At 41.8% G+C, this 27,040-nt stretch overlaps 1 protein-coding gene across 1 annotated transcript in view; it reads left to right on the top strand.

Annotated features, from left to right (window-relative positions):
• TIAM2 (T cell lymphoma invasion and metastasis 2) overlaps positions 1 to 27,040 on the top strand; it is a 239,870-nt gene that overhangs the window by 117,737 nt on the left and 95,093 nt on the right. Inside the window, exons 8-11 of the mRNA XM_014519343.2 lie at positions 11,932 to 12,117; positions 13,557 to 13,703; positions 17,724 to 17,786; positions 26,700 to 26,867. Of these exons, the coding sequence (XP_014374829.1) occupies positions 11,932 to 12,117; positions 13,557 to 13,703; positions 17,724 to 17,786; positions 26,700 to 26,867 (564 nt within the window). The remainder of the gene's footprint in view (positions 1 to 11,931; positions 12,118 to 13,556; positions 13,704 to 17,723; positions 17,787 to 26,699; positions 26,868 to 27,040) is intronic.

The following is a 27,040-nucleotide window of genomic DNA, read 5'->3' as shown; positions in this document are numbered from 1 at the left end:
CCTCTTCTTCTCTCCCCCCCCCCCCCCCCCCCCCCCCCCCCAAGATTTAGGGTGGGCTCTGTGTGGCACTGCCTGGCCTGGGCACAGGGAGAGGCTGTAATAGTTGCAGCTGCAGCTGGTGAAGAGTGGGGGAAGAGTTTCCCTTCCGGGGCTGGGTAGCCTTGCATATAGGCCTCCCCACCCAGCCCTGGGGTGGAGGTGGAGGAGTGTTCCCCCTCCAGCATCCCACAAAGCCTTCCTTTCCCACCCTAGGGGAAAGAGAAGGAGGGGGAAGAGTTCACCCAGCACCAGAACAGAGTCCCCATCCCTGTCCCAAAGGACAGCCATCCCAGCATGGTACCATTAAGTTGAAGGGGACAGGGAGAAAAGTTAATTCCTCCCTCTGTTCCTTTTGGTCCCTTCTGCCCTGCAGCCAGGGTCTGCCAGCCCCAGGGGCCACCACCATAGCCCCCTCCCTTCTGCTCCCTGGCTGACAGGCAGACCCTGCCTGCGGTGAGGGAGGAGGGAAAGGAGGGAAGAGTTAATCCCTTCCCTGCCCACTTTACCTTAATGGGGCCATGCCGCCTGGTGTCTTGCTATGTCCCATCCCTGGTCTGGCTAGAGAGCAGAAGGGAGGGGCCAGCCCAGCTCTGGAGCCCAGTCCAGTGGCGGGACTCGCATGGCACCATGCCACATTGCTTTCAAAGGCAGCAGTGAGGCATGGAGCAGGCAGAGCGCAGCTCACAGCTGTAGCCCACCTTTGCCCCGTACAAAGATCAGGAGGCCATGTTTTCCCCCCACCCCTTGGCTGCCCAGCGCTGTGCCTCTGGAGGAGACTCCGGGCCCTTCCCAGGGACGGTGCAGGGCAGGTGCAGGGGTCCCGTGGGCTCCGTCCCCGACAGTGCAGCCTAGGCTGGCCCCATTTCGGGTCCCCCTGGGCAGTGCAGGGCCGGGGCTTTTGCAGGGCGGTGAATTCACAGAGGCCACCAGTGCTGAGCAACGACTCTGGGCACATGGGGAAGGGACGGGCGCAGCGGACCCTGGCCCCAATCCCAGGCCTGGCTCTGCTCCAATCCCTGCCTGGTCCCAGCCCTATTCCTGGTGAGGGGGGAAAGCGTGCACTCTGCCCCCTCAATTTCTTTTTCTCTCTCCGCCTATGGATCACTGTAACCAGTTTGTGTAATGTCTGTCCCTCTAGCCTGGCCAGAGGCTAACAGTTGACCTCTTGATTTAATGTGGCAGGCCCTCAACTAAATATAGTTAGTCCTTTGACTGAAATAGTCCTTCATTGTTTTGCAGCAGTAGAGATTCTGGTCCATTCTTCTTGACTGTCAGCTTTTCGTGTAAAACTTCCTCTCACTCCGTCTTTACGAGAACTCTCTTCTTTTTTGTTGCTGATGAGAATGCCTCCCTCTCTCCCTCTCTCTCTCTCTCTCTCTCTCTCTCTTTCTCTTTCTCTCTCCCTTCCTGTTTCTAGTCCCCTGCTCTGGATGGAGAAGTTAAAGGAAACATGTTTCTATTTTCCACTCTGGTACTACTTTGCAATTCCTTGCACAAAAAGGAATCAATCTGTTTAAATTTAAAAATGCAGAGCAGGTTAGCAGTAGAAACTGCTGGAAGCTGGAAGATCAGGTTGTAAGCTAATGTTTTCATCCTTTGCAGAAAGCAAGTTGAATGATAAGATTGTTCCCTGTCATGACCCAAAAGGCATGATTGTGTGTGTGTGCTTCGGCATCAGAATTATCCACGTTAAGTTGCAGAGCATTGCACGGGAGTTTCCTGTAGCAAGAGGAGACTCCAGTGCAGGGACCAGTTTCCCGCCTTTTCTGCAGCTTCTTTTGCAAAGTGCATTGCTCGAGTTGCAAGAGGAATGCACGGTGCAAAAGAGTTCCCGCCACCGGTATGCAAATTTGTTCCCCGTGATTGGCTAGTGCTAAATTATTCACACGTGGCGGCTAATTGGCCTGTTAGCCATATAAGAGGGTTTCCGCCCAAGCCGAAGAGGACTCCACATCCATCTCGTGGGGACTCTGGGTACACGGCAGGGGAACAGAAACCCTGTGTGAGATCCAGAGGAGCGTGGCGGCCTGATCCACCGCCCACCTCTTCCCATCTTTGAGCGCGACTAATATAAGACGTATTTACGATTTCTACATTGGTGGCCTGTTCACCCAGAGCATCCGGAGCTCTGCACCGTGGAGCCTAGCAACCTCCACGAGACCGTCTGTGTTGTGTCTGTCTGTAACTGCAACTTAATCAAGCTTTCCAGCCTACACCATTGCCATCTCGGTGTAAGTAAACAATCTTTTAAACTACCGATACGCATCCGTGCCTAATTCCAGAACGAAGGCCTTCCCTCTCCGCCCCGGCGTGCCTGGGCTGCTGGCCACAGCCTGCGTGCAGCGCGAAAAAGGGCTCGGGGTGCTCCCGGCCCGCACATTCCCCAGTTCAGTAGGCTTCTAAAACGCACACCTAACTTGAAGCACATAAATAGTCCTGATGATTTTAGTTGGACTATCCTTTTTTTACTAAGCTTATATCTAAATTCTTTGCTGAATTAGGGACTTGAGGATCCTTGAATCAATGTTTTTCCCATACTGTGGTCAGAGACATTGAAAATTACGTACATCAAAAAGCAAGAATGGAAAAAGAAGGGTCTTGTTTGTTTTACACTCTTCTCATTCATTTTTCATTTCTTTCATTTTGCAGAGCAAGTGATAGCGAAGTGTCCTTTAAGTTATTGGCAGTATAAGAGTGATGTTGTAGCCATGATGGTCCAGAAATTATTCAAAAGCTTGTCTAACTCTATCCCAAGAGTTGAAAAATGAATATAAAAAAGGCAGGAGAGAATTTTTTGTGCATTTGTTTTTGTTCATTTTAATCCTTGGGGCATTAGCAGATTTGCTTTCACAAGTTTTGGTCTGCAGAAAAGTATCCTGTAGGGCAGGGGTTTTCAACCTCTTTGGAGCAGTGTACTCCTGGCAGCTGGATGTGGAGCAGTGTACCCCCCGGGAGCCAGATGTGGAATGGGGGGAGGAGTGGGGCGTGGCCGAATATGGAGCAGTGGCAGCTGCTGCGTACGAGCTTCCCTCGACCCCTGTGTCCGGCTAGGCATGTGGCACCTGTGCAGCAGCGCAGTATGGTGCGTGGCGGCCTTCTCAAGTACCCCCGGTTCACAACCCCTGCTGTAGGGCCAAATCATGCCCTGCTTATTCATTCAGATAAGTCCACTGAAATCAATTGTGTTAGGAAGCAGCATGCAGCACACAGAAATAGTTTGGTGCATGGACTGGACCTAGTGCTAGCACAGCAGGCCAGTCAGGGGCATGCATAGCACATAGGGCATGCACTGCATGTGGACCTGTGCTGGCTCTGCATGCAAGCTGCATGCAGTGTGCAGGGCTGATCCAGGGCATATGCTGCATGAGCATGCTGGACTGGCCTTGCCTGCTGGTTCTGGTGTGTGGGACTGGTCTGTGGATCTGATCTGGCCTGCAGGCCAGCCTTATGCCCCTCATCTGGCCCTGCAGGGCTAGAGTTTGACACCCTTGATCTGCAATATGATAAATGACAATAAAAATCTTTGTCTAGAACACTGTAGCAACTGCTAAGGACTATGAATTGGCATATATCCTGGATGCTATTGCAAGCATCTTTGTCTTCACTTAGCTCATCTCACGGTATCATCTGGTTGTGATTTTACATCTGGTGGGAAAATCTGTTAATAGATTTGGCACTGATTTAGGCAACACATCTACTTGTGACATAAGAACAATCCTCACTGTCAAACAACAAGGAAAAACTTATTTTCCAAGTTGCCATTGTTTTGTGCTGCAGCTACTAAAACCTACTTCTCATAAACTGAAATTTCTACTGCAAAAATATTTTCTTGCCTAACAGTTTAATCATATTCACTTTGCCCTTCCGGTGATCCTCAGCCCAAATCATTCATGCTCCTTGTTCTCATCTTTGAGACTTGCCACAACTGAATTTTCTCTGATCTTTGCTTTCCCTCGCCTTCTCATTGCAGCTTTATTCACACCATTCAAGATACTTGCTTTGATTCCCTTCTTTGTGTCTTTTTTCCCATTCACATCAGAATCCTTTCCTTCATGCTGTTTCCTAAACCTGGAACTTTCTACTAGGTACCATGCCTCATTCCTCTCTTCGTTTAACTCCCTTCCCAAAAGCCACTTTTCCCAGGGGCTTACAAAACCTTGTGAGATTTTTCTAAAATCAGGATCAGGGATTTGCGTGTCATTGATTCACTTGTTTTTCCATGTGACCAGGTAGTCTTGCTTTCTTTACTTTTCCCTTGCCTACAGCTGATCATGGGTGAGAAGAAAGCTAAAAATGTTTTTGACTTCTCAAAATCCTCTTATGGCATATAGAGCTAGCTCAGGTATCCACCCTGCCACCTCTGTTTTCCTTCTTCTCCTTAATCTGTTCCCAACTATTGCTTGCTGTATCCATTTTTTACTTCTTTCCTTAAAAATATTCTAAATAGGATAGCATATTGGTTTAATACAGTTACATTTTCTTACTTCAGTCCATCCTCCTACTAAGGTCATTGGGAAACTTTACCTTACTCAGTTTCAAAGCAGAATAAGGACTGCAACATCTAGCATATGGACTGTAAATTTAGCGTGTTAGACCAGGTCACACTCTACTTTTTAAGTTGTTCTTCATATTGTAAGTTTTCCCCTTTAGTCTTCAAGTGAATAAATCCTGGACAGGAAGAATTATCATAATTTAAAAGGTTCTGACAAATAGCAGCTGGTATTGGTTCACGGTCTCCAATTGGTTCCAGGCATCCTTGGTTTTGATAAGACTACAAGAGCATCCCAGAATTCCCTCCCCACAGCTTTTCCTAATGCCATTAAATGTAACATCATGATTAGTGGTGCCTTTGGAATTGATTAACTGACATCCTGTGGGACTGATAAATGCTATAATTTAATCATTTCTCCTGAATGTCCTGCCATTTTACCTCACTCATCTTTATTTTTGTATATGCAACCCTTTTGGCAGGCACTGGTCAGCAGCAACAAGGGCCAGGTTCAATTTTGGGGTACTAAATATATTTTATCTTGGCTCAAAGCTCCACCCAGACTACCTGGGAAACACTAGTTGAATTACTGGGGTGTCCCACATAAACAAAACCCTTTCCTCGCAAGTAGTATAAACACAAACACTCAAATTTATTACATAAAATAAAACAAAACAACCCCCCCATTAAATATAATTATAAAACACTATTATCTACAAAACAAAGTCTATAGGTGGCACCTTCTTGGGGAAGCACACCCATACCCAGGCAGTCTGGGACTTGGGACTCCCCAATGTGTAGTTCCAGGGGCCTGCACCCCTATACCTGTACTTCAGCAAGGGGCTGGAGGGGGGGCCCACACTGGAGGGTCCTGAGCTGCTCCTTGGGTTCACTGTGCCACAGGGAGCTGCTTGAGAGTGTGGGCCACATTTCAGTCTTCTCCCAACCAATCTGCCTGAATCTGCCTCTGCTTCCTCTGGCCAGTGAAGCCAGAGGGTTTTACACATTTCCCCCAGATATAGCCCCAGCTTGCCATGTGCTGAGCACATGGCCAGAACAACTGAGGCCATCTTGCCCGCATAGAAACATACAGACACAACCCCCGCCTCCATAATATATGACCCTGTGCGTCTGTGTCTGTGGGTGGGTGTTACGTATGTTATGTTACAATTACTTTATCTTTGATTGTAAGCCATTCTGAGCCATTTTTAGGGAAGGGCAGCATACAAGTCTAATAAATAATTAGTATTTGTGTACAAATACATTTTTGGAGAGAAGTTTAATGAGTCATCTGAAGGGGCCTAAGAAATGGCGATGCTTCTATTGCATTGATTTTTGAGAATGAGGGTTGGATTCTGAACTTAATTAGGGCCCATGAAAATCTTTTTTTTTTTTGTTTTGTTTTGTTTTGGTTTTTTTTTTTAACAATGGGACTTTTTTTAAAAAAAAAACTCAAGTTGGTTTCATCTTACTCCCACTGAAAATATCCATTGACTTCAGTGGGAGTGAAGTTAGACTAAAGGTAAACATTTTGGGGCAAGTCGCTCTTGACGATTCCACTTTTAGTAGGTGTAAAGACAAATCTGAGCTGCTGGTATTTGGAGACAAGAGGGTTGCAGAACATCATACTATATGTCCAGGAGGTAGAGTGGAATGCTGTTTCCCTCTTTATGTATAAATGGCAGATTTCCAGTCACATAAGTGGCATTTTAACACCATTGTGAAGGTAGTGTTTCTATTTTTCCCAGCAGAGTGGCCATGTAAGTGTAAACTGAATATGTACAGTAAGCTACACTGGCCAGGCATATCTGTGCACACATTTTGGATAGGTACCTGTGTCTAGATCATGAAACTATAGCTGGTCAGAAACCATGACTAGTGGGTGGGATACAGAGTGACCCCCATGTTTTAGTCCCACTATCTATCTGAGCAGTCAAGACCTTTGCCCAAATAGCAGAAGATATAGGTTCTCCCCAAAAGGGCTGTGGATCTGCCTCTCTCTTCCTGGCACAGTACTCTAACCACCATGCCACAATCTATGCATTATACAGACCCCTCTTTGGCTTGGGGGGAGGGGGGGGGTTCAAAATGAGAAGGAAATATGTAGGAATGGAAGGTAGAGAGCAAACCAGAATGGGTCAGTAGGGTGGCCACTGATCTGGATAGGAGTGGATCTTGGTTTCTAGCCTGGACCCTTGCTTCCCACAGTGGCAGAAACATCACCACCAAACTGTTTTCCATCTGTTTTATCCAGTAATGGACTTAAATGTAAGGGGTAGTGGCTTAACCTCAAAAGGAGGGCTAGAGAGGGGTCAGGAAAATTTGTGGCCTGATACTTAAAGCACCATGCTGCCAAGTCAGAGACTGATTTAAACTCCCTCTAGGTAAAAGGGGCCTCAGGTCTTCTGCTTCCTGCTCAAGTACCCTAACCACTTAGCTCTTCCTGCACTTCTCCTTTAGACATGAAAGGAAATAAAATTCTGCCTGTAATGGCAGATTGAAAAATACCATACTAAGGTTGTTTAATGAGAAATACTAAAATAAGGAACTTTCAAAATGAAGGCTAGTGATAGCTCCCCTTTCTGTTTATGGATTTATTTTGTGCATAAGAAGACCCGTTTTAAATTATGTTTGTGGTGAGATTTCTTGGGGTGTTTTTCTTATATGAATGGTGTGTGACTGTCTCTCTCCCCTTCATGAGCATTGCATGTCTCCCTCTCTGATCTTTAGTGACCTCTCTTCTGGGCTTGAAAAACATACATTCAAGGAACTTTATTCTTTTAAATATGTTTTCTTTCTGGATTTCCATAACACAGATAATAATGTTGTGATCTCAAATTATCTGAGCTGGCATATCTGCTTTTTCCCTACTTCCCCCCCCCCCCCCCCCCCCCCCAAAAAAAAATTTCAGCCTGTTTTTGCATATTTTTGTAGCTGTTCATAGAAGCAGGTAAGTGTAATTAGTGTAGCAGTTAGTGAATTCTTGTGTGAGGAAAGGAGAAGGAAAAAAATGAACACAGAATATGTGATGTCTCACTCAATTCCTGTTGAGTGTTTATCACTTCATTATCAGAAAGGTGAGAGACTTAAAGGACCTTGATTCACTGCTTCATTATTCCATTTTTCATCAATGAAATTAAAAAATTGCACCGACAAAACCAGTAGCAAACTGAAACCTTTCTGCTATCTACAGGAAAAAAACACTCCACACCTAACCCCAGACACTTCTAGGTCATTCGCAAACATTTTTTCTAGTGCCTCTACTTGCGGAATATTTTCAATAGCAGAAAGAGACTAAAAATTCCTTTACCATGGGAAATGATTAATTTTCCCTCTCAAGAATTGCAACCTTGACATGATGGAGAGGCTTGTGCACTACCAGGAATCATGAGATTAATGCCAATTGGAGTCTTGTACTTCCAGTAGGGTTGCCCATGGCAGCAAGGCTGAGAGTGAGTTTTCACGCACACAGTGTTTTAATAAATAAATACATTTCTAAAGGTTTTCAGTAGTGGAGCAAGCTAATGAAGGAGGGTATTCCTCACAGTGGCTTCAAAGTTGGATGCAAAGGACGCAGCAGAATCAAAACTTCTGGTCATCTAGGGTGCCTATATACATGCTCCGATGCATTTTAGTTAGAATATGTTGGATCAGATCGAGTCTTCTGAAGCTTTCCAGTTAGAACGTTCCAGCATGCCTCACCATCACATGTATTCAGCGTCCCGTATTTCAAAATAGTGGTGGGGGTGCTTTAATTAAAACTTGTTGAATGAGCTTTAGTTAAAGTGCCCCTGTGGCCATTTTGAAATGTGGGATGCTGGATACACTTGATGCTGTGGCATTTTACGTAGAGTGACTGTCTGGGAGCTGCTTTAATTAAAATGCCCCTCCCCCCACCTTGGAGTTTGTGTATAGACACCCCTAGTTTTTCCTTGCCATTGGATTAAGGTTTCCTTATGAAGTATCATGTGGTTGCTCATGTGCAATGGCACCCTATATTAAAATAAGATATGCTCAGGCATCAGGCATTAAAATAAGACATAGTTGCATCATAGCAAGTCCTGTGGCAAGTCCTATGGGTTAGTGGTGACAGGGGCAGGTACTAGTGATTACCGGAAGTCATGGACCTACACAGAAGCAATAATTATATGGTGGTCATTTTGTACACAGAACAGAGCTGCTTGGTTGCTTCTGTGAAGCCTATGAAATGTTTGTACTTACAGTCAAGTTCACTGAAGTCAAGGCACTTTACCAATCCACCTCAAACCAACTAGCTGCTCCTCCACATATGACAATTAGAAGACAGTCCATGGAGAACGTTAAGCATTGACCATGCCTGGGAAAGCCAGCTTTCCCAAAAAGTAAACGTAGATGATGATATTTAACACTGGATAGAATCTGTCTGTGCTGCCTTTGGACGTCTCTGAAATCATATATTGGATGGTCATGACTTCAGGACCCAAACCGATCTTCTCATCTACCAGGCTGTTGCTGTCCTTGCCCTATGGATTTGAAACTTGGACAACACATCAGAAATACCTGAAAACCTTGGAATGTTACCAACAGCAATGTCTTTTGAAAATCCTCTATCATTTGGAGGGGCAGAAGAATGAACACCAGCCTTCTGTAAACATCACCAGCTTTAAAACCATGTTTATATGCATCAGCTCTGTTGGGCAGGATAAGGATGCCTGAGAACTAGCTCATGAAATAAGTCCTATACTCCCAATTCATTGATGGTCACTGCTCTAGAAGTGGGTGAAAGAAGAGATTCAAGGACACCTTGATGGCCAGTCTGAAGAAATGCAATATTAACATCAATACCTGGGCAACTCATGCACTGAATTGTCCCCAGTGGCACTGTGATGTCTGACAAGGTATAGATCATGTCAAGTAAACTCATTTCATTATGGAGGCAGATAGACATGAGACGTACAGGGAAAAAGCTGTGACCTGACATCACCAAGGTACACTCCTGTCTCCTAGAACTATCTGCCATGTCTGCAGTCAGACATGAGGATCTTGGATTGTCATCTCCAGACACACTGATGACTTCCCTATTTACTGGAAGACCATCATCCTTGTATCGAGGGACTGCCACCACCACCAGTTATTTTTCTCACTTCAGTAAAACTTGCCTATTCAAGTAAATATGTGCAGAAAACAATATGGGTTATATGTCAAATGTACAGCAACATACCCAACTCCTTTAAAAATCTTCACAAGCCCTAGTGTAGGTATGCTACTCCGTTGGAAATGGGGAGGGAACATGTGCCAGTGAGACTTTCTCCATTTTCAAACGTCATTGTAAAAATGCACAATTTGGGTAACCCTTGATGTAGAAGAAATAAGGCAGCAGTTTGGCAAGAGCAGGAATTAAGCAAAGATGCAGTTTTTAAGATGATCTTTTAATAGGTTATAGCAAACATGAAATATCTATTTTAAAATTAGTATGCTATGCAGCTTCTGCAAAAATGTCCATTTAATTTTATTCATAATCATTTCCTTGGTTATTGTAGCTTTAAAGTGATACTGTAACCATGATGGTCTGGAAATTGAGAGAGAGAAAAGCCATACAGTCCCTAAGATCTAACAAAAACTATTAATCAAACCAGCAGACAAAGGTGGATCTGTAATACCAGAATTCACTTTGGAACTGGAAAACATCATCAATCTCTTGCATTTCCTTAGTTATGTCACTTGTGGCTCTGTCATTTTCAAAGTAATAGTGACTGGGAAGAGGTGATTTGTCTGTGAATGATCTTGGAAACAGAGCAGTGTTACTACCAAAAAAAGCAAAAACTAACAAAAAAATGGAGGGGGGATTATGGCATCTTTACTGGATTATGTATGTGTATTCCTCCTGAAATGCTGCATGCAGAGCAGAATGCAGGAGCCAAGAGAATTCAGCTATGTGATGTACTGGACTGGCAAGTTGTTCATTTCTTTTGCTCTTTTATGACATTACAAGAAACTAACCAGATTTCATTTAAGCTCCAACATACATAGTATGTTGAACACTCATACATAAGTATGTTGAACACTCAATACACCTAAGATTTTTGAAAATGTGTCATCAGATTGCCCTTGTGGGCAATAAAAGATAATTGCTCAGACTCCCATTTTGACTGTTCTCAATTTCAGATATGATTTGCCTAGGAACATGCCTTGAATTCTATCCCCCCAATATCCCCATGGCTCTCAATCCCTTTGAAAATTAAGATGTATCAGTTTTAAGATGTGAAATCAGTGCATGTATATTCAAGTATGTTAAACTTTGGCTTAAATCCTGACCATCCCATTAAATGCTAAGATTCAGGGATCTAAAGTTACTTTACTCTTGAAGGAGGCCATCTCTAGGGGGTTATAACAAACTTTATTTATCTTGTGCCCATTGACTTAACACCTTTAGTTGATTTACCTTGTCTTTTCAGTGTTTCCCTTAATTATGTCCTGTAGTTCCCTGTTTATACATGGCCTAAGAATGTCATGGCTAATTTAGCAAAATACAACTTTTTTAATTTTTGCAAAATGCCTTTTTTCTGTTGAGTCATTGAATACTTATAGACTAACTTATGTGATAGTTGAACACATTCTACCTACGGTTATGCAGGCTCTAACTTTAAATTTAGCCTGTTATATTCAGCATCCAGACTTACATTTGGGTCTTCCTTTTGAAATGTATCTAAATACCTATTTGAACACCTTAATTCAGGATATGGATAACTGACTTTGTTTAAAAAGTTAACTCATGGCATGCACATGTATATCTCTGTGTATATACATTTGTTTAATATTGTGTTAAATATGCATCCTTGCTATGGACTGAGTAATATATGTTGCTATCTAATGTATTTAGCTCACATTAACAATCTTATTAAGTATAGGCAATATCTTTCCTATTACTACAGGAAAGGACCATTAATATTTGTGTTCACTATTTTAACTATTTAATTTGGGGATGGGATAGTCGATAGGAATAGTAATTAAAGACCAAAAAAAGACCTCAGTCATGCTACTTAACTTATTTAATTAGCTGAGCCATGCAGTTTTGCTTTTGGGCACCCCAAGATAGAATTGAAGCTCATAAAAATGAGGAGAACAAAATTAATCTTTCTTTTTGAAACATCACAAACCACAAGGATTTGTTTTTATGTAATGACTTCTGTGTTCACGATACGTTCATCTTGTCAGTATGTATTCAAGACCACCAGCTTCATTTTATTTCAAGTCATCTTTTAAGTTATGGTAACACAAGATGACTGGATGTGTTTTGGCAGGGGGAAAACTAATCTAATCCATGTACCACCAGATGAAAGTAATTTACTAGGGGTTTGCGGAAGAGCTCAAATTTTCAGTGTAACCCACAATGACATTTTGTTCCTCTCTTTATATCTAAACAGATCCAGCAATGGGAGCAGAACCTGGAGAAATTTAACATGGATCTCTTCAGAATGCGCTGCTACCTGGCAAGCCTGCAAGGAGGAGAGCTACCAAACCCAAAGAGTCTTCTGGCTGCTGCCAGCCGTCCCTCGAAACTGGCACTAGGGCGGCTGGGTATCTTCTCTGTCTCATCCTTCCATGCATTGGTGAGCCTAAATGCATTTTACATGGCTACCACACAAAGGGATCTTTAGCTTATCATTGGTGACCTATTTGTCTGAAGTGTATAGACAGCATAATTCACTCTTACCCATGTATGTACCCTGACTCGGAAACCCACTACTTTATAAAGAAACTGGCCTGTTCCTTGGCTGCAAATAATTTTCTTGGCCAGAGGCAGACCCTGGGACCCAGGAAGTCTCTGGCTATGCTGTTTCTTCTGCTGCAAATTTGATGACTCCAGAAAATGCCTAGGCTTATTTCAGCTGTTGTCTGAAAAACAATTGAGATTCTAGCCCTCTATTTGCAGAGAGAGACTTCAAAATTGTTAGCTGAAGGTTTGCCACTGTGATTTGTCTTTTTTTAACCCTAAAATTCATGGGTCACCTTATATATTACCTAAATGACTTAAACTGGGGTGTGAGCTGAAGCCAGTATTTCCAAATCTGACTCCGGTGTTTGGTCCCCCAGTGCTGATCTGCTGACAGCTTAAAAAGACCTAAGAAAAGTGCTGAGAACTTGCCATCAGTGGTCCCCCACCACAAACAGGGAGCTATCTAAAATTGCATCACTTTTCAAAGTTGTTGCCTGGGTCTTTAAAGAAGAATGAGACGGATCCACACCTCAGTTGGTGTGAATTGTCATTACTCTGTTGACTTCTGTGGAGCTATGACAGCTCACTCTGGCTGAAGGTTGGCCCCAGTTTTTTGAACTCTACTAAAAAATCCTAAGGGTGATCTCAGCAGGCAGGAGTTAGATCATGCTTGTTGTGATATGTAATGGGAAGGAATTTTGAAAGTCTAGTCTGGAGGCATAGTTATCTCTCTTGGTATCCATGTGGTTTTCAATATTACAACATGCTGGTCTGTTTGAGACTTATGGGTTTTCCTCCTTGAAATTTCACATCAAAATCACTGCTTTTCTTTCTTTTCCATCTTCTTTGCAGTAACTTTAACAGCTGCTCAGCTGTGGTTCAGCACAGTCATATAGATGCATCTGAACTAGCTCTGGAACATATATAGTTTTGTTAGCACATGGCTCCACCTGTGATAGGTCTCAGAAGTAGTAATTGGTTTAGGTGAAGCACTGTATTAACATGGCTATGCTAGTTTTGGGACCTGAACTGATATCTTTGCATGATATTGTACTAGTATCTGGAGACACAATGCATCCTGAGCTAAAACAGGTGTCTCCTTATGGCATTATACAGTTACACCCTTATGATAGATTATTAGGGAGAAGTATATTGTATCACTTTCTTCCCTACCTGAACATAAAATAGATGACAACAAAGAAATATTTGCTAATACCAAAAGGAATAGTAGTAGTACAGAAGATTTGATACCCCAGTGCTTCATATTGATCCCATGATTCCTTTGCGGTTACCTTTGTTGTTTTTTGAATACCTGTATATGTGTTGAACTAGATCTGCTCCCGGGATGAGGCTGCTCTCAGGAAACGGACCCTATCTCTGTCACAGAGAGTACGAAGCAAGAAGGGCTTGTTTTCTTCACTCAAAGGGCTAGATACATTGGCAAGAAAGGGAAGAGAGAAACGGCCTTCAGTAAACCAGGTAAATGCCAGATGTTGGGATCCAGGTACGTTTAAAAGCATCAGCGTTGCTGCTGCTATCATCATCGTTGCCACATTGTACAAGGCACTGTACAAAGGTAGAGTAGCAGACTGTTCCTGCCCCAAGGAATGTGTAGTCCGCATGGATTAGACAGCTCAGGGTGGGGAAGGGGACTGTTTTGTAAATAACATTGTGGTAATTTCAGATTGCCAGGTGTAGGTTGTGGAATTGGCAAAATTTTGGCCCGTTGGCTACCAACGCATCATCACTGCAGACCCAAAGGATTCCCTTCTGGGTCTGAATTGCTTTCAAGCAAGCACAGACTCTTCAGAGCATGGCCTTTCCCTTTGCTTTCTGCCCAGATAAGGGCCACTCTCATGAAAGTGCCACAGCATCTCGTGTATCCGTGTCTTCGCAATTCAAAATGGCAGCGGGGGTGCTTTAACTAAAGCTTGTCAAATGAGCTTTAATTAAAGTGCTCCAACCACCATTTTGAAGCATGGGGACACTGATGCACAAGATCTGGATGCTAGCTGCAGCGTGCTAATTAGCATGCTCCCACAGTCTTGATTAATCAAGTTTGCTCCAATGCACTGTAATTACAGCGTATTGGATTAGCCTCCCTGCACGTCTACAGGCACATATAGACATAAAAAGCAGGATGGATGCTGCTACCAAAATGAGAAGGTTATCATGACATAGGAGGTCCATATTTTCAGCTGGTGTAAAGCTATGCGAATTTATACCAACTAAAGAACTAGCAGAGGTGTGGTGTTTTTGTTTTGTTTCTGGTTTTGGTTTTTTGATATCTTGTGTAGGCATCAAATGATGTGAGGAAGTATCCCCAAAAGTTTAGCCACTTACACTGTCACTAATAGAGAGAGAGAGAAAGAGATTAAGTTGTGGGTTATGAAAACTATGGACAGAGATCACCTGCTAGTGTTTCTGTAATTGATAGTCTGTCAGCATGTTCAATATAAATTCTGTTTTACACGGGTTTATTAATCTGCCAGAAAAACAAAATGAAACATGAAGCAAAAGTTCAAGCCCAAATTAATTTGTTTTAAATATAATAAATCGGCAACCTCTGCATCTGGGGGGATGTGTGCTCATGCACACATTTGGGACGTTACCATATTGATTGCTTTTTGTCATGCTTCTTGCCAAACAAAACTGCATGGGTCATTCATTAGGTCATGTTAAGTGTTCCTGTTATTCTCTTGTCTTGTGTGTGGTTTTTTTTTTTTGTTTTTTTGTTTTTATTAACCAAAACTCCCTGATTTGGTGGTTGAAAATTGGCTGCTCTGAATGCATAGTAGTATGTTGTTTTCAGAGTATTTTAAACATGTCTATCCATATTCATGTCACAACAGCCCCAGAATTGATGCAACACATTTAATGTGGCAGATTAACATTTCTGGGCTTTCTGATCTAGTGCTTCATATGCTAAGTTGATAAATATTTATCTGTGCAATGGACTGATATTATAGATTATTGGGTAATGGTAAGGTGTTTTAGTAGCTCAGTGATGTGCTTTTATGATGAAGGTCGGAACAAGAGAAGCTCGGGTTACCCTCTCTGTGGAAGGAAGAATCATTTGAGGAAGGCTGTTCCCTTGGGGAGATCCCGCCTCCCCCCCCCCCCCCCCCCCCACATGCTGTCCCATCAGGGGGTTCCCTCCACACTTGCAGGCAAGGCTGTGAGGCCCAAACCTGATGGATCCCCTGAGTATCACAGGATATAGGACATACAGGACAGAGAGAGTGGCGGCATGAATCCCTACACTCCTCTCAGCTAAGCTGCTCCCCCTCTCTATGCAGATTTTGTACATAACCATAACTTCATATGCTCCAGACTCTGGAAATAAGCCTCCCCTTGGATTCAGAGGATAGGGAGATTGTCACCAGGACAGCTGAATTCTGCCCATTCTGCATAGAAGAAGGGCACACTTGAACACTGGACAGGAAGGGCCACCTCTACATTGCACCTGGGGACAAAGGCTAGAGACTTCTTGCACCCCTTTCCTGATGAGAATGAGAGCCATGGCCTGGGGCAAGTTTGCTGTAAATAAACATCAGTTTTCACCCACAAGCTGAGACTTTTTTTTTTTTATGTATTGCATATTTTTATTTCAAATTTTGCTGTAAAAATAAGAACATATAAATACTACATCTGATATATCAGTAATTCTGTAACTGTTTCATGTCTATAAAAGCAAAGAATTTAAGAGCATAGGCTGAAACTTTGACCCATTGACCCTCATGGAAGTTTCATAATGTCATATGGCTGATATAATATATATTTACTTTCTGGTCCCCATCCTATGTTCCTTATACATCCAGTGAAGTCAGTGGGAATTTGGGTGGGTTAAGGAGAGAATGTAATTTTTTTACTCTGAATTTCCATGCTTTCTGTGGATTGAATTAAGGGTTGTGTGTCAAGCCGAATGCAATTGTTTTTAAAACACCTTGACCTTAAGATCAGATAACACTCTATTGAGCCTTTTGCTTTTATTTATCTTGAGTCCAAATTTATTTCATCTTATTAGCTCAGAGTGCCTACTAAGAAGATTTCCAGGGGACACTTAATTCAATGAGGTGACTAGGCTTTTCTTCCGACCTTATTTAGAAACTAGTCAGATAGAGAAGCTTAACCCTAGCAGATGGGTGTTAGGCTCATGCTATCCCAAGCTTCTTACACAGTTATCCGTGTCTCTGATTCCAGCTGTTCCAAAATTGCCAACTGTGTTGAAAGATAAGGAAAAAAAATAGATACTTTGAATACAGGAAAGGAGTTTGATAAGCAGTGCTCCTTGTTTACATTTTCCAAACTGAGTCCTGTTTGAGACCACCAAGAGGAGAAAGTTTGCCTTGGTTATCATATGGCTGTAGCTGAATTGACAAAAGAATACAGAATTTTAAAACTCACTTTAATATTAAATTTTGATATCCAACCTGTTCAGATCCTTAGCTAGGATGTTTAATACCAAAAGAGGGCATACTATTTACAACTGCCTTTTTAGGGGCAGGTAAGGCCATGAAGGAATTATATGTGTCTGTCTTAGATATTTTTATGACCTTTATCACAGTAGTACCTGGATTTATGCATAAAGATTAATTGAATTATTTTTTAATATTCACAATATTTCTGTAAGTACATTACCCCTGCATTACAGATGGGGAACTTCAGCCTTAATTTCTTTAAGGCCTCATTTCTTTATCTGTAAAACTGAGATAATATGGAGTTTCTTATTGGAACATTTTTTTTTTTAACCTTCTATCAACAAAGCTAGGTTTCTCCTGCTCCCATCACCCCATTGTTCAGGTAGGGATAAGAGAAAAACCGTAAGCTGATCCATTGCAAGAAACCACAACATTGTTTTAAAACAGTTTTAAATAATATGTTGATTCAAAGGTATACAAGTTATTAGAGCCCAAAAGAGGGAGTTAGTGACTGTAGTCTATTATATATGTGTGTATCCTCACAAGAGATTTTCTTCAACTTGTAACTATTTAGGGAGCTTTTCTACTGCCAAATATATTCTGTCAGTAAAACAGTAACATGTTGTAAAAATGATCTCTGCTTAAGCTGTTTAGTTGATGTATTTATATTCCCCTAGCTTTCATCTTTGTTTATGTAGATGAAATTTAGATTAGGTTCCAACATAGCTAAAATGTTACAAAAGATTTTAGGGGTGTAGGTTGTAGGCGTGTTGGTCTAAGGACGTAGGCAGACAAGGTTATTTGGGTAAATCTGATATCTTTTATTAGACCAACTCAGATATTTGGAAAAAATTCTTCTTCACAAGCTTTCTGTGCACACACCAACTGCAGATGCTTCCTCAGCCTGATGAAGGGTGTTTGTGCCTAAAAGCTTGCATAAAAGATTTTTTTTCCAACTATTTGAGTTGGTCTAGTAAAAGATATCAGATTTAGCCAAAGAACCTTGTCTACAAAAGATTTTATTAATTTGTCTGATTTTTTTTTTTTTTTTTAATCTATATGTTTTTATTTTAATTAGATTTTTGATTCAACTGGAGGGCATGGATTTGCTGGCACTCAGAATGCAGGCAATTCTACAGAGGTAAGATAAGTGAAACTTTGTACTGAACTATCAGACTTGGTTTTAAATTTCCAGATTCAACTGAGAATCAAAAGCACAGCTAATATTAGATGATGCTAATCAGTCATGATTTGGTTTAAAAATTCATAATGAAAAAACTCCAATCAGAAATTTTAAATGTGCAACACAACATTTTTTCTTAACTAAAACTCCCTATGCCATCCTGATCTCTACTGGTATATACCTATCTATAGGTTTGTGTGAAAGAGAATCAATAAGGACTTTATCTGGGAGCATCTTTTTTTGTAATGTAGCAAAACCTGGGCTGTTATTGGATTTTTATTTCCATTTGTTTTAGATAAGTGAGAGCCAAACTTTATTGGCTGTTTGATGATGGTTGTAAGATGCATTAAGAATTTCTAAAATATAGTACTGAATGTTGATAGATAGCATCAAGATGAGTTATAGCACTTTCCATCTTTTTCTCCTGAGGCTTGTGCAGATATTCTTCTCTATTTAAAGACTGGATTGTTTCTGCATAGTTGTCTAGGCCTAATAAGGTAGAATCAAATGTAAAAATCTGTGTAAGTGCCACTTAGTGACACTTACCCATGTGAAAGGAAGAGTAGAATTTCACCAAGACTTAAATATATAGCAAGAGAAATGTCAGATCTGCTGAAGAATGCCTTGTATTCGAAAGCTTGTCTAACTATATCCCAACCATGCAGCTTCTTCAATAAAAGATCTCACCCACAAAGAAAGATCTCCTTCTTGTCTGTAGCAGGAAAAATAGGGTTTTCTTTAGGTGTGATCCTGTTCCACTCTGCTCAAATACCTGAAAAAATGTTATTGTAAAAGATGTGACGGACCTTCCTTCTCATCATCACATTTTGCTGCTTTAATTCAAAGGCTAAGTTGAAGGCACATTACAAAAGTAAGCACATGTAGTTGTTTTTCAAGGGCTTGAGTAGGGTGGAATAGGATTGCACTAAGATAAGTAAGTGTCTATTTAGGGTGAAGTTTCGCATTACACCTAGACCATACTAAGGGCACTTAAAACACGAGTGTCTGCATGTTAAAGTTCATTAACTCATATGAAGTGCCCTCTGAGCATCTGAGTTACTCCACTTCATGTGAGGGTGAACTCTGGGCTGTGCTACCTAGATCATGTTAGGGAAACTTCAGTCTGCTCTATGGAGATAAATGATCAATTTGCAATCCTCCAGCATCCTAGTGTGTGCTGTGTCCGGCCTTCCGCACTCCCCTGAACAAGTATAGAGCCCAGGTGTCCTGGCTCCTTGCCATACCCCTGCTCATCAGCCCTTTAGTTGTAAGTCAGAGCTGTGCAGGCAAGAAATGGTTAGAGTTGCTCACAGCCGATTCTAACTTTAACACCACTTAACATTCCTCAGATTTAGTATGGTCTAAGTATAATGTGTCACTTCACCTGTATTAGATGCCTAATAGGTGGAATGGGTCCTTTATCTGATAAAGAAACTTTTAGCTAGTGTTAATATGCTTAAAACCATAGGTGTAAGATGATTTATCTTTTCAAACCCCAAACTTGTTTGTTAGTGTCTCTAGTGGGTTATGGAATAGAGAAAATCCCACACAATTTACTGATTCGTTTTGATGCACTGGCTGGGGGAGTAGTTAGCTGATTGCACGATTTCACAATGATTACACACTTAATTCATACAACACAATTTTATTTTAAAATTCTTTGCTACGTATATAACACTGCTTAGCTTTAAGAAACACCACAAACATTAAAAACACAATAATTACATATATCAGAAACAATGCTCCAAATGCACTTCCTTCCCAAACAATGCTATAAGAATTAGTGTTACAAAAACAACTACAATTACAACTAAAAGTTAAATTTGAATCAATACTATTATTTTTCATAATATACTTACAATCCTAGAATTCCGAGAAGCCAAATACCAAAATATGGTTTCATTCCTCAGTAGTACGATTTAATGGGTTGGCCTCAGTAGTACGGTTCAATGGGCTCGCCTCAGCAGTACGATTCAATAGGCTGGCCTCAGCAGTGATAGGACTAAGTCCCCTTCCTTCAGTCCCTTTCAGGTGCTCCGCGGCTTCAGCGTGAACTAAGAGATTCGTGTTCACAGAGAAGTTGGGTCAGGTGATCAATCTGATCCGGGCTACACTTGCGATTCTTCCTTTGTTGTTCTGCAAGTGAAGTCACCTCCAAATTGGGACAGTAGGTTACAGTTTTTATTGAGCGAGCTGCCGTCAGTGGGCTCCTCCTACTCAACTTGTCACTACTCCCAAATTTGGGCTCAGATCTTACTCAACAGATTCTTTTGAAATTACCTTTGTTGAGCATTTTAAATTATTCTTGGGGAGACTTCCATATCACTGTAAATACCCTTTTCTTACCAATTTGGTTAAAAGGCCCTAGGCTTTGATGTCTCGGAATTCAGGATATTTGCTCTCTTTGTAAAAGACTTCTAAAGATAACATTTAAATTAAGCGAAGTCAGGACATTTTACACGTAGTCCCAAAAACAATGACTTAGATAAGGAGATAAATCCTATCTTCTTCCTGAAACTGGCTAATGGGCAACCTTTACAAACATTCAAACTATTTCATTCAATATGACAGTTAGATGGCCAAATTAATATCAAATGTCATCCTTCCTAAAAGATTGGATTAAAGGAGAAATGTGGCTAGGATTACTTCTCATCAGAAATATAGGTTGATGTGATGACTAGAACTTTACACAAATTGTCACCTGTTAACTGTGGGTAGGTTTCCACATTAAAATGAAATCTGAGTGAGATTGAAGGAAGAAACCTCTATTGTTAGCATGCAGAACTCCTGGAATGAATAATTTTTTGCCTGGATTTGTAGTGTGCAAGGAGAGGACCTCACTATTCAAACTTGCTTTTGTGTGAGCAAGGCTTAGGACAAAGTCAGCTGTCATATCTGAGGAAAATTTGTTGACAATGCTGTAATAACAGCATTAGCAGTAGCTACCATTTCTCATAAAGTCTTTCCAAGGGACTCTGAGAGATGTGCCACTACTTGGCACCAGAATTCCATGGCTCCAATTTGTTTAGATCTTACTTTTATTCCCTTAATTTCAATACTTTTCCCTGTTTCTTCCTTCCGTTCATTCCCTGGACCAGATCATCCCCTAATCTGGTTTTAAGTTTTAATCAGCTAAAAAGAAATTATGCCACAGAACTATTCTCCTTAGATTAAATTTGTGTACCTAGTATTAGAAGCAGTAAAAATCTGCATTTAAAATATAACATTACACTTAGAAATGATTAACTATAATGAAAAGTTGTAATGTATCTCTCTGGGCTAGATAACATTTGAGGCTTCATGAAAAGGCCTATTATCTCTCATTTTATGCTGTGCTTTCATGTCTTATGACCTATATGGTTTACTCATGATGGGAAAGTATTCATTTAGTGGCCAGTTAATAAAGAAATAGAAATATGTATCTCCATAAAATTAAGTAAAAATTATACCACAGTGGCAGACTTTTCCCAGTATCAGTGCCTAACCCATTAGTGCTATTTTGTCTACAGCAAATTCTCTGACTTGTGTGTTCTTTGAAAAATTATGAAAATAACTGCATTCTTTCAGCTGTTATAAACTGTTGCCTGATACTTCCCATCCCATTATCTTAGCCATATACTTTTGGGGAGGGGGAATATTTAAAATCACCCCTGTCATCAAAATAAAATTTAATTATATAGAATTTTTTTAACCAAATTGTCCCCTACAAAGAAGCCAGAGAATTTCCTTCAAATTATGATCTTGGGTGTGGTGTGAGTTTCACCTCCTTTCCCACATCCTGCCTGTCCCACATTCTGTCCTGTAAGGGACAGAAAGTGACAGAAACTGATTACAACACAAAGATTTGTTAGAAAAAATAATACAGGGTTTTGGCTCCTCAACCCAGAGAAAGATTTCCTGAAATCCCTTTTGATGCTGTGCCTCTGTATTGCTTTAAGTTTGCATGGCAGCATGAAACTATAATGCTGCTGAAGCTCCTGACTTCAGTTCCCAACCATCAAGACTGAAGTTGTGTGGGGAGGTTGGACCAGTGCAGAGGGCTACCCTGAGTAAACTACTATTGATTTACACCCCTGGGAATTATGCGCAGAAAAATTTCAAATTATGCAAAAATAATTGCATATATTTTTTTTTATGAATTATACTAAGTATAACACTTTGAACCTTCTTTAGAAATATATGCAGGTACTTGTGTGTGGGGAGGTGTGGGGTGTGTGTATGTGTAGGGGTGGTTGTGAAGGTGTGGGGTGTGTATGTGTATGGGTGGTTGTGAAGGTGTGGGGCTGTATGGGGTTTGTGGGGGTTGTGGAGGAGTGTGGGGTTATGTGTGAGGCTTGTGGGTGAGTGTGGGTATGGGAGTGTGTAGGGTTTGTGGGGGAGAGGGTGGGGCTTGTGGGTGTGTGCAGGCTCCCCTGCCACATGCCACTCCCTCCCACACTGTACACAGCCCCATCTGCACAGCCCCTGCCGCTGACAGGCCCTTGGGGCACTCCTGGCCACAGCAGGCAGAGCCCCTGGTGGCGTGCTGCTCTGGTGCATCCTGGGGGCTGCATGTGTTGGCACGGAGCCAGTCTGGTTCAGCCTGCTGGCAAGCACCTTCAGACCAGACAGTGCTGGCTCCATGCCAGCACATGGGGCTTGTAGCACTGCAGGTGGGAACTACATGTAGCTCCAGGCACTCGGCTCCAGCTGTGCACCACCGGGGCTGTTTGCCTTGGCCAGGAACGTCCCAATGGCCCGCCATTGGCTGCTGCCACACCCTGCGGAGCCTATGCACCATGAGATGGGGGCATGTGGCAGTGGGGCCCACACCCACCCCACTCTTGCAGGCAGGTGCTCGTGTTCCCATTTACCAGCTACACCCCGTGGAATGATGCAACATTATACGATTATGTGCAGTCATACATTTTACATGCAAAATTACACAGGTGCATAATTTCCTGGGGTGTAACTGATTCACATCAACAGTATCTCATGCAGATAAGCAATCTTTGGCTGGGAGGAGAACGTTGGATGTCCTCAAGCCGTACAACAGCTGTCCTGCTCCCCCACATACACAGAACCTGAACCATGCTGAGCACCTATTAAGGGTTTTTGGAGATGTTACAGAAACAGAAAAATCTATGGCCCTTTGCCATTTCATACCCCATTTGCTGGTTCTGGGTCCTTTACTGCTGCAGAGGGAGACAAATAATCCAAAAGCCAAGTCCTTTGGCTAAATTGTTAGACGGGCAGGGGAAGGGGAATTGTTTTGTTTTAAGAAGGTTAACTATAGCTTCTGCTTTTTTTTTTTTAACAAGATCCCAGCATTCTGATGAATCATGCAGTGGTTCAGAACTGATTCATTGCAAGTATAAAACCGTTAAGATTGGAATCAGCCCAGTTTCATTAGCTGGTTAAAAAACAAAATACAAAACCCAAAATGGAATCATGCTCTTTATAAGATGCTATCAAATAAAATTAATACCAGTAGTAGAGTGCATTTTTTCTAACATGTTGCTTGCAAAGGTTATGTCAACAAACAGACAAAGGCCAGGGAAATAATGAAGTAACCATCTGATTCTCAAGCAACACGTGGCACAATGTGTGACATGTGCCAGGACATGTGCACTGTTGCTGGAAATTTGGATGGGTTGTTATAACTTAATGTGGCAACGAATGAATGAACTATTGTAGTATTAGTCATTGCAGTCATAACAGAAAAAATCACTCAGTGTCAGAATTTCTGAGGTGGAAAATGTGGATGAAGCAATGGCATCTTGACTGCAGCTAAGGAATATATTATAATTTAATAAGAAAGACTTAACAAAAACTGAGTAATGCCTATGTTTGGTAATCAGTGTTCACAGCAAACATGATTTTGAATCCATAACTTGTTACATTGATTTAAAAAAACCTTCCAAGTTATGTAATTAAAGGGGTAAAGAGGGTGATACCTATAAAGTCTGTTTTCCTCCACTTTACTCTCCTACTGTGTTGTATCCTAGCACTCAATGCATGCAGAATCTTTATAATGGACAAATTAAAGGACTGCTGTTGATTTCTTGTTAATAATCTACTTGGAATTGCTAGAGGCATCTTCTTAGTTAACATACCATGTTACTTCTATTTTCACTCCAGGAAGTACATTGAAAATTACTGGTTTGACACATTATATCAGGACTGTTAACTTTTGCAGTTCATCTTTCTTGCTTAATTTCTGTTCTGTTATTTGCATATTGAAAGGAACTTATAGCTGAGTCCTAACTTCTTGATTCCGGGTGCTTTCTGATATACGCACTGTTCTATAGGAGTTGTCCTATAATATTGCAACTGTTCCATAGTAGGGGTGCACAGCCCCCAGCCTGCATGGTCACATTTGGCCTATGGAGCCATGTCCTCTGACCTGAGGGGCTCCCCAAGGGTCCAGAAATCTGGCAGTGGAGGTGCAATAGCAATTAACGCTGATACTTCTCCCCTGCTGCCAAATTTCCAAGCTCCACATGGCTGGATCAGCCCTACGTAGAGGTATCTGGCCCATTCCTGTGCAGCTGAATCAAGCACAGGATTGAGCCCACAAACTGGTTCCAGTCTATGGACCAACCTGGCAATGGTCACTTAACCATTTACTTCAATAATATGACTCGTTTTTTTTTAAATGTGCTGTTACTGTAGGATGACTATAATGGAGAGATGACAATTTATGCCAACCCATGAGTCTAGTCCATAACATATAATATACAGTAGATAACCATTAAGAATGTTCAATTTTTTTTCAAATGACATCAACTCAGTATTGTACCGTGGTCAAAAATTGTATGTTAAAAACATTGCTCCTTATAACATTATTATTGCAGTTCCAAATGTCTAGTTGGCTGCCCCCCGCATTCATGGATAATGTGGTAATTACAGTAGTTTGGCTGTTCGAGATATCATTTTCACTGTCATGTTTATCATTCAGAAAAACAAAATAATAACAGTTATGCTGTTCCCCTTAGTCAAGTGTCCTCAGTATGTTTGGTACTATGCCAACAGAGAAGGAAATACAATCTGTGACCAAAACAGATTCAGTATAAGCCTTCTTTTCTAGTGCTCAGTACAGTCCTGTCCTGGGGTTGCATTGCCCAAAAGGTGCACCAGGAAGAATTAAATCTGTGAGGGTTTCCAAGTGTGCAGAGTAAGTGTATGTACTTCTACACCTTTCCTGCAGATATGGACAACTTTTCTAGCTGATGGGAAAGAAGTATGCCTACTTTTAGCCCTCCTGCTTTGAGGTAGCCATGGAAAAATTGTGCATTTATGTATTCTAGATTTAACCTGTTTTTAGCTGGGTCTCTTTCCTTGTACCCTTACTCATCCTCTCTTATAGACATTTACATGGCCAAGCCACAGTCTGGACCCATGGTCCAGCCACAATCTGGCCAGGAATTCAAATGTCTAATAGCTGGAAAAAGTGCCAGTGCAGCTATATGTGTTTTCTTTTCTGCCTTGTTAGTTCATTTTGAACTTTCAAGCAAAAAATGCAAGCCAGAAGAAAGTGCATCAAGACAGGAAAGAGAATAATAGAGAAACAATATTTAAAAGAATACATTGCCCCAATCTCTTGTATACATTTACACAGGGTGGTTTTGTCATGCATTATTGTCCGTGACAAAATCAATACTATTCATCAGATGTTTTTCATGTTTGATGTTGGACCAAACTTGAATTAGAAACTAGGTAATGATAAATTAAATACTTTACACTACTTAACAAACAATACAATACTGTAGAGTAGGTAGAGTTAGGAGTAATTTATTTCCATGTCATTACCTTCTTACGTTGTTTCAATGATGTTCCTTGCTCCACAGTGCTCTCTGCTGGGAGATTTACCATCTTATCCTTTCTTATTAGCAATATAGTAGTCCATTAATATCTTTTTTGTATGAATTGTTTGATTAACCACTTACTTAACTGTTTGATCCTATTTTGGTCTTATTTCTATTTGATTGCATATAGATGTGTATGTCTTTCTACACTAAATTAAACTACTATAGATGCAGGGGATTGGATTACATGACTTCAATCATATCACACTTTCTCAAGAGGAATCCTGGACTCAAGTCCTTGATAGCATAGAACAGGGGTGTCGAACTCATCTGGCCCACAGTTTTGCTGGGCCGGATTGGGCCCATGAATCCTCTTTCTCCCCCACCATACCTGATCCATAGCTGCTCCAGGACTGCTCTGGGTTTGGGAAGGTGCCAGCCACACTGCCCATGGTGGCCAACCCAGCAGCTCTGGGACTGCTGCATACAGCACCTGTTCCAACTAGTCCAGGACCCGTGCTTCGCACAGAGCCTGGGGGTAACATATGCAGGACAAGTCCCAGACCAGTGGAAGTGGGCACTTTGTGTGGTACACATGCACATGGTGTTGAGCAGTCCACCTGGGGCAGACACTGTTTGAGGCGCGGCTGTCACTGGCTGGACAGCACCACATGGCACTGATTTCAGCTGCTCTGGGATCCATGCCATGTGCAGCATGGCTCCCAGACCACCTGGAGCAGCCACAGGATCTAGGATGCTAGGGGAGGGAAAGGGAGAAGAGGATGGGGGTCCATGGGCCTGATCCAGCCCACAAGTTGGCTCCATGCCACGGGCACATGCCATGTCTGATCAGACCCAGGGGCTGGAGGCAGGGGCTGGATGGCACAATCTGCAGGGAGGATCCAGCCTGTGGGCCATACATGTGACATCCCTGGTACAGAAGAACTGGTGTAGAAATTTTGTCCTTGTCACAATACTGTTCCTAAATATAGGTACCATACACCCTGGTAGCAGACCTACAGTATAATGTATTATTGAGATTTCTATATCTTTACATGCTGTACATTTCCCCCTTTATTTTCAGCAGCAAGTCAGTGAACTTCTGAATGTTTACTGCTCAGCACCAGAGAATGGCCAGAAGGAGAGCACGTGGGAAATCCAGACGTATGTTCACTTCTCAGATGGCCAAGGAGTCACATTAACTCTGAAGCCAGAACACAGGGTGGAAGATGTTTTGTCTATGGCCTGCAAGGTATGGAGCTTTCATACCTGAAAGCATCTGGCTAATAATAGTAGGCTTTAAAAGGGCTTCAGTATCCACATGGTGTATCAATTATTTTAATGTTGTAATCAAGTATCTAAGCCAGTATCTGAGTCCCAGTGTCTCTGTATATACGCCTCAGCTTTTCCTATAGTCCAATTATG

This window comes from Alligator sinensis, unplaced genomic scaffold (genome assembly GCF_000455745.1).
Source record: "Alligator sinensis unplaced genomic scaffold, ASM45574v1 scaffold331_1, whole genome shotgun sequence".
NCBI classification, from domain to species: domain Eukaryota; kingdom Metazoa; phylum Chordata; order Crocodylia; family Alligatoridae; genus Alligator; species Alligator sinensis.
This window is presented reverse-complemented; position numbering and strand designations above follow the sequence as displayed.